General features: G+C 39.1%; 1 protein-coding gene across 1 annotated transcript in view; it reads left to right on the forward strand.

The window, feature by feature from the left end:
* LOC124777783 (ribosomal RNA-processing protein 17) overlaps window positions 1-2,228 on the forward strand; it is a 48,264-nt gene extending 46,036 nt beyond the window's left edge. Inside the window, exon 4 of the mRNA XM_047253294.1 lies at window positions 1,870-2,228. Coding sequence (XP_047109250.1) covers window positions 1,870-2,154 — 285 coding nt within the window. The 3' untranslated portion in view covers window positions 2,155-2,228. The remainder of the gene's footprint in view (window positions 1-1,869) is intronic.
* The last annotated feature ends 6,103 nt before the right edge of the window (window positions 2,229-8,331 follow it).

Below are 8,331 nucleotides of genomic sequence, written 5' to 3' on the forward strand. Positions count from 1 at the left end.
ATTCCAGTGAACAGTAAGAACTGGAGGAATACCATTCTCAGAAGCTGATTTTATTATTTCAGGCTGTTGTCTTCTCTTCTTCTGTATGTACACTCAGCTGGTATTAATCCAAGCCAGCTGCTATTTTATATTAATTTATTGTATTTTATTTCTTCAGTAATAAAATCATTGGTACCTTGGATTGCAGCAGTCTCCAATGAACTGTCTCAGAAGTGCATTCTAAATGCTCACCATCACCAGTATTAATTTCATCTGAACTTGAAAATGCCAAATATGATTCTTCAGATGATGATGAAGGAAGTACAAGAGAAGGCGTAGAAGTGGATGCTGTGCACATTTGTTTCTCTTGCCTTTTCTCTTCTTCCAGTTTTCTCAGCCATGCCCTTTTTTTTCTTTATGCGTAAGTACTTGGTGTACTCCCGCAAGGCTGCCTTTATGCTCAGGCTCTCTCTGTCAGAGTAAAAACATCCTCCCTTTTTCCAACTTCGTTGTTTGTAGAGTGGAGAGCAAATAAATTGTCCAGATTATTTATAAACTTCTCTTCATGGCACTTAAACACATCTTGACACTTTTTGCATTTTGTTTTTTTGCAATTTCTTCACTCCGAATGCAAGTAAATAAGTTTAGTGACCAAGGTGGAATTGTGCTTTCTCCCAAAATATAATGAGCTTGTGAACTGCAAGATTAGCACTTTCACTAGTGGTTAATTTTACTCCCCATATGTTATAAAATGAAACTTCCAACACTTGTCGATTTGATAGTAATTTGTGTCCAGTTATTTGGTATTTTATATCTCCAGTAAAAGCTCACATTCCTTGGCACTCTGTAATTGACATGACATCTTAGATAATGACTGGAAAATATGTGCAACACAATTCATAACTAATTAAAAAAAACTGACTGTACTGCAAGTGCACTTATTGATAAGCTGAGATGACGTCAGCAAAACATCTGTAAACAGTGTGGAAGATCATGTTCCTCATGCACATTTGTGCTGAAGTTGACATGGGTTACAGAGCTTCAGTCTCAACAAAATTTTGTACAGACATGTTTCAGATTCAATCAAACAATATTAGAAGATAAGCGTTGAAGTTGAAGTGGGAAGATAAGCGAACCCAGCAAACAGTAGTCCAGCCTTGTGATTCTGTGCACTGGCCGCCTCTTGGTGAGATAAGCAAGCACAACCAACCAGGACCAGCCTGCAATGCTTTGCGTGGACCACAGCAAGAAAACACCTTCGACCGCTATACAAATTGTGATCAATAAACTTATTGTTATTTTTCAATGCCTCTATGGTTCCATGACAGTCAACTACCTGGTTCTACATACCTGCTGCCGTGGCAACTATCCTTGAAGTCATAGTAAGCTGCAACAAGGTTAATAAACACTCGAACCATCCTGATCCTCCTCCACCACTTTGGTGTTATATCAAGGTTCTCTGTGGACTATGTTGGCTAGAAATGTAATTGGCAAGATTTGTCGTGTGTTTAAAACAACAAGCACAATTCACAGGTGGCAAAGCAACTTGCTGTTCACTAACAGCTGTCAATTACTCCACAAGGATTCTGTGCTGGTCTCAATCCTTAGCCATATCTTTCTGTCTGCATGAGAACAGACCTTGTGTAAAGGCAGAAATAGGTAAGGAATTTAAAAGAATTAAGCAGTCAAAAATCAGTTGCTGCTTGTGTCCAGAAGCACTGCAAGTAATGTTGCTGGTGACAAGTGGTGATGCCTTGAGATCTCACACACTACTACTGCTTTTGCATTGATTTTTGCCAGTAGTGTTGCAGTATCACTGTATTTGTATATTATTTGGGGATGGGTAAATTATATAACAGATCAGTTGACTTTTTTAAATCTCTTATACAGGTTGAGTATGACAATGAAGAAGATGAGGAAGAGGATGAGGATGGTGTGAATAATAAAACAGTTGATGATATTCCTGGGATGCAGATGAAGACCAAGAAAGAGATTAAAAAGGCTATCAAGAAACAAGCTACAAAACAAGTGAAAAAAAGTAAAGCTTTTCAGGTAAAAAGTAAGATCGAGCGATTTAAAAACAAGAGAAAATCACTTCAAGAAAAGAAACGTAGGCTAAAATTGCAGAACCGTAGTAAAAAAAATAAGCATAAGCAACAGCATAAACAAAGATGATTATTTGTATGCAATATGTTATTTATATTGATGCCAATACACTTTGTGTTAATAAATGATTTACATGAGATAAAGGATCAGACTTAGAAGTTTAATGAATGTGATTGACATTCCTTGTGATGCACCATTTCACAACAGTTTTCAAGGCACTAATATCTTTGTAACTCTTCATTTAGTTAATCACAACAGACTTATTTGTATTGACAGTATAAATGTACACTGTGAGTGCAGCTCTGGCTCAAGAAGGATCATTAAGTTTTATACCAGTATTTCTTCTATTTTTGGATTTCCCATCACAGTGCCTTTTGGTATTGTATATCAGATAGCTCATGCCTCATGCAAGCACATTTTGTTTAGCTTTTTTAGGGAGAGCAAGTTATATGGACTGGTACGTAATGTGTGGACTTACATTTTAAGCCACATAGCTTCAGCTCTTTCAGTAATGATCCAACAGGTCAATTACAGAGTTGTTGCGTTGACTCGAAGACCAAGAAGTTGGCTTATTTCAAATACTTGCACTCCCTGTTGTCTGATGGATTATATTCTGAGACATTGCAGCTACATTAAGAAAGCTAGTACCTTGTCAAGCAGTAATAATACTCTTTATATGATATATCTTCAACCTCCCTGTGGGTGTCGACAGCAGGTTTTGTTCCTTGCTGTTTGGTTGGAGTTCCCGAATTTATTGCCCTCCAGGAAAGTTCTTATGCCCAAATTATTCTTGGTACTGAGAGCTGGCTGAAACTCAAAGTGAGGAGCTCTGAGATATTTTCCGAGGCATGAAACATATATCAGAAAGATAGATTAGAGGCCATAGGAGGAGGAGTGTTCATTGCAGTTGACAAAAATATTGTCTCTAGTGAGGTCGAAGTTGGTGTGACAGTGAAGTTATCTGGTCACGTATAATAGGTGTAGGTGAAACCAAGTTAATTGTTGGATGTTTTTACCGACCATGTGATTCTGCTGTGACAGTTTCAGAGCCATTCAAAGAAAGTCTACATGAGCGTAGACCGTAGCACGTAAATACCCAGATCATGCTATACTAGTTGGAGCGACTTTAACCTACCGAGTATAGACTGGGATATCTATGGATTCATTGTGGGAGGTACAGACTGTCATGTGAAATACTTTTGAACACATTTTCTGAAAGCTGTTTCGAGCAGCTACCTAGGCAGCCCACACGTAATGTAAATATCTTAGACCTTGTAGCTACAAATAGGCCGGATCTTATTGACAACATCAGTATAGAAACCGGTATTAGTGATTATGATGTCATTATAACTACTATAATTATGAAAGTTAATAAATCAGTCAAGAAGGCTAGGAGAGTGTCCCTACTAGATAGACCAGTTATTAGTATCTCACTTAGACAGTAAATTGGCATCACTTAGTTCCAGTAAGATGGATGTAAAGGAATTATGGGCAAAGTTTGAGCAGATTGTAAATCATGGTCTGGAGGGTTATGAGCCTAGTAAGTGGATAAAGGATGGAATAGACCACCATGATTTAATAACGAAATTCAGAGGGGAAGCAGAGGCTATTGCTATGTTGGTTCAAAAGGGAGCACCCAGACGACGACAAGCGGAGGTTAGGGTTTGTGCGTCTGTGAAAAGATCTATGCATGAAGTGTACAACTACTACCCCGTCACACCTTAGCAATAGATCTGGCAGAGAACCCGAGGAAATTCTGGTCTTATGTAAAATCGCTAAGCAGGTCTAAGGCTTCCATTCAGTCCCTTGTTGAGCAATCTTGTGTGGCAGTTGAAGACAGCAAAATGAAAGCCAAAGTTTTAAATTTCACTTTCAAGAAATTGTTCACAAAGTAGAACCATACAAACATATTGTCGTTCGACCATTGACAGACTCCTGTATGGACGATGTAGTATTAAGCATCCTTAGTGTAAAGAAACAACTGGAAGATTCGAAAGCAAAGAAATCACCTACAGCACTGGCCCCTTACCTAGCTTGCATTTGTTGTGAATCTTCTGTCCAGCACAAAGTCCCAAGCAACTGGAAAAAGGCACAGGTATATAAGAGGGTATATAAGAAGGGTAAAAGAACAGTCCTGCAAAATTACATACCAATATCCTTAACTTCTGTTTGCTGCAGAATCCTTGAACATATTCTCAGTCTGAATATAATAAACTTTCTTGAGACTGAGAAGTTTATGTACACAGTTTTAGAAGGCATCACTTGCACGAAACTCAACTTACCTATTTCTCACAAGATAGACTGTGAACTATGGATGAAGGGCAACAGGCGGATTCCATATTTCTAGATTTCTGGAAAGCATTTGGCACAGTGCCCCATTGCAGGCTGTTAATGAAGGTACAAGCATATGGAATAAGTTCACAGGTATGTTAAAGTGGCTCAAAGACTTCTTAAGCAATAGAACCCACTATGTTGTCCTCGACAGCGAGTGTTCAACACAGAAAAGGGTACCATCAGGAGTGCCCCAAGGAATTGTGATAGAACTACTGCTGTTCTCTATATACATAAATGATTTGGGGGATGGTGTGGGCAGTAATCTGCAGTTGTTTGCTGATAATGCCATTGTGCACGGTAAGGTGTCGAAGTTGAGTGACTGTAGGAAGATACTATACAACTTCCAGTTGGTGTGATGAATGGTAGCTAGCTCTAAATGTGGAAAAATGTAGGTTAATGCGGATGAGTAGGAAGAGCATACCTGTAACGTTTGGATTCAGTGTTACTAGTGTCCTGCTTCACACAGTCAACTCATCTAAATATCTGGACGTAACGTTGCAAAGTGATATGACATGCAACAAGCATGTGACAACTGTGGTAGGAAAGGCGAATGGTCAACTTTGATTTATTGGGAGAATTTTAGGAAAGAGTGGTTCACCTGTAAAGAAGACCGCATATAGGACTCTGTTGCAACATATTCTTGAGTACTGCTTCAGTGTCTAGGATCCATAGCTGGTTGGATTGAAGAAACACATTGAAGCAATTCAGAGATTGGCTGCTATGTTTGTTACCAGTAGGTGTAAACAACACAAAAGTGTTACAGAGATGCTTCAGGAACTCAAATGGGTATCTCTGGGGGGAAGGCAATGTTCTTTTCGAGAAATGCTCTTGAGAAAATTTAGAGAATCGGCATTTGAAGCTGACTGATGAATGATTCTACTGTCACCAACATTCATTGTGTGTAAGGACCACGAAGGTAAGCTACGAGAAATTGGGGCTCATATGGAGGGATATAGACTGTCATTTCTCTCTTGCTCTATTTGCGAGTGGAACAGGAAAGGAAATGACCAGGAGTGGTACAGGGTAACCTCCGGCAGGTAGGTAAGTTGTCAAAATATCATGGAAATGGAAAACAATTTGGCTTCAAACTCCAAAAACCTGAAGGATCATGAAGAGTTCTGTTTAAAGTAGATAACTGTGCCTCTTTGAAAATCTTGGAATTCTCACACTTTGTTGCCAGTTCATTTAATCTTTAATAGTGTTTGTAGCAAGGAATGAAAATTTGTTTGTTTATGACTTACATTTCCACAATACAAGATAAAAGTAATTTCCATGAAGACTTCACACCATTATTAACATCCTTATTAACAGGTGCAGTTCTGCATGTTGTTGCTAGGACCTCCAGGAAGACTCCAGTTGGCTGAAACACAAAATATAGAACTCTTATGAATGGAGTAGAAAATTAAAAATATGTCACTGATAGGGCCCGGATTTTAATGACAAGTCATTTTTTTCCCTGCGTGTGAATTTTACAATAATTTATGCATGCATCCTGACATTGTAGTGTAGCAAAAATTATTTTTATTGTGCTTGTAAAGTCATATTTACATCTCTTTTAGTAATAGGTCATATTTTGGCCACCTTTTGCCAAAAAATGCATATATTTGGTATATCTTTAAGTACATTAGAATAAAAACATGAAAATGTTGCTCACACATGACTGTTTCAGATGATATTGTCATACCTAAATACAACAGTAAGTACAAAGCTTCATTTATCAGCACTGTGATAGACAAGCAGCATAACACGCTAATTTGTTCATTGACGTAATACATTGTTGTGCAGGGTGGACAAAACCCTGTCAAAGCCAACAAAAGTGGCTTCTGACGTAATAAACATTGGACATGTGGTCACACTACTCAGTTTGAATGCAAACTGTCTCTAATGACCTCAATGTCAGTGAGACATAAAGCCCAATCTTCCATCCTTCCGTTTTTGGATACAAACTTGGTCTGACTAAGTGCTCCAACAGCATGAATTTGTGAGGTTTTGTTTGTGATTTTGGAGAGAAGTTCTTTAGCACTGAGGGGAAATAATATTGTATAAACTGTGTGAAGTTAAACTTAGTGCAGAAAAGTGCTTTAACATGCAACAGCACTGTAATACCACCAGACAACAGATTTGTGGAGAGAGGTGCAGAAAATAACAGCAGACAGGCACTGTTATTTGAGCAGACAGGTCCTTCTTCAGCTATGCAATCATTCTTCAATGACTTGTGTCAGATGATGGTGTCTTGCAACATCCCATTGGGGAAGCTCAAGAATCCACGCTTCAGACCGTTCCTGGAGAAGTGCCACTTCCAGATGAATCTACATCAAGAACGAACTGTTTACTTGTGTGCTTCAAGGAGGTGCTCAACAATATAGGAATTGGTGTTGCTGGTCAAAAAGTCTGGTGTCCATAAATGAAACCACCGATGTGGATGGGTGTTATGTTGCAGATGTGAGTATTGATGTTCTGTAAGTTGACAGACCTGAAGAAATGTTAATCGTAACATGTTCTAAAAAACCCAGTCCCACTGTCTAACTAAAAATATTGTTGATTAAATGAGAAAAATAAGGTTCACTAACATTTCTGTCTAAGAGAAATAGACACAGAACTGATTTATTCTGTTTGTGGGTCGTAGGGTCTAGAACTGCATCACCTACACTGTTTATTGATGAAGTCAATATTTAAAAATTTATACTCCCCTTAATTATCTTGATGTTGTCATAATTGTTGTTGTTCATTGTCCTGAAAATAAATGGGGTATGATCTCAGTGCAAGAAATGAGATTTTATGACATTTAAGAACAATATTCATATCTCTTCCTGGCATCAGTGTTCTGGTGTAATCCTTTCATAGAGCAGTTTGATCAATAATGAAGTATTGTCGAGCTCCCAAAATAATGTAAATGGGTAAACTTGAAACACTTTTCAATAAAACACCTTTTAAAGCACCATTGTTATACACTGAAGAACCAAAGAAACTGGTACATGTGCCTAATATCGTGTAGGGCCCCCGCGAGCATGCAGAAGTGCCACAACACGATGTGGCATGGAGTCAATTAATGTCTGAAGTAGTGCTGGAGGGAATTGACACCATGAATCCTGCAGAGTTGTCCATAAATCCATAAGAGTACAAGGGGGTGGAGATCTCTTCTGAATAGCACATTGCAAGGCATCCCAGATAAGCTCAATAATGTTTATGTCTGGGGAGATTGATGACCAGCGGAAGTGTTTAAATGCAGAATAGTGGTCCTGGAGCCACTCTGTAACAATACTGGACATTTGGGGTGTCACATTCTCCTGCTGAAACTGCCCTCATCTGTCGGAATGCACAATGGACATGAATGGATGCGGGTGATCAGGCAGGATGCTTGCATACATGTCACCTGTCAGAGTCATATCTAGACATATCAGGAGTCCCGTATCACTCCAATTGCACACACCTGACACCATTAGAGAGCCTCCCCTGCTGACATGCAGGGTCCATGGATTCACGAGGTTTTCTCCATATCTGTACACATCCATCAGCTTGTTACAATTTGAAATGAGACTCATCTGACCAGGCAACATGTTTCCAGTCATCAACAGTCCAATGTCGGTGTTGACGGGCCCAGGCGAGGCATAAAGTTTTGTGTTGTTCAGTCATCAATGGTACACAATTGGGCCTTAGTCTCCGAAAGCCCATATTGATGATGTTTCGCTGAATGATTCGTACGCTGACACTTGTTGATGGCCCCAGCATTGAAATCTGCAGCAATTTGCGGAAGTGTTGCTTTTCTGTCACATTGAATGATTCTCTTTAGTTGTCGTTGGCCCTGTTTGTGCAGGATATTTCTCCAGCCTCAGTGATGTTGGAGATTTGATGTTTTCCAGATTCCTAATATTCATGGTACACTTGTGAAATGGTCGTATGGGAAAATTCCCG

Source organism: Schistocerca piceifrons, chromosome 2, assembly GCF_021461385.2.
Source record: "Schistocerca piceifrons isolate TAMUIC-IGC-003096 chromosome 2, iqSchPice1.1, whole genome shotgun sequence".
In the NCBI taxonomy this organism is placed as follows: Eukaryota; Metazoa; Arthropoda; class Insecta; order Orthoptera; family Acrididae; genus Schistocerca; species Schistocerca piceifrons.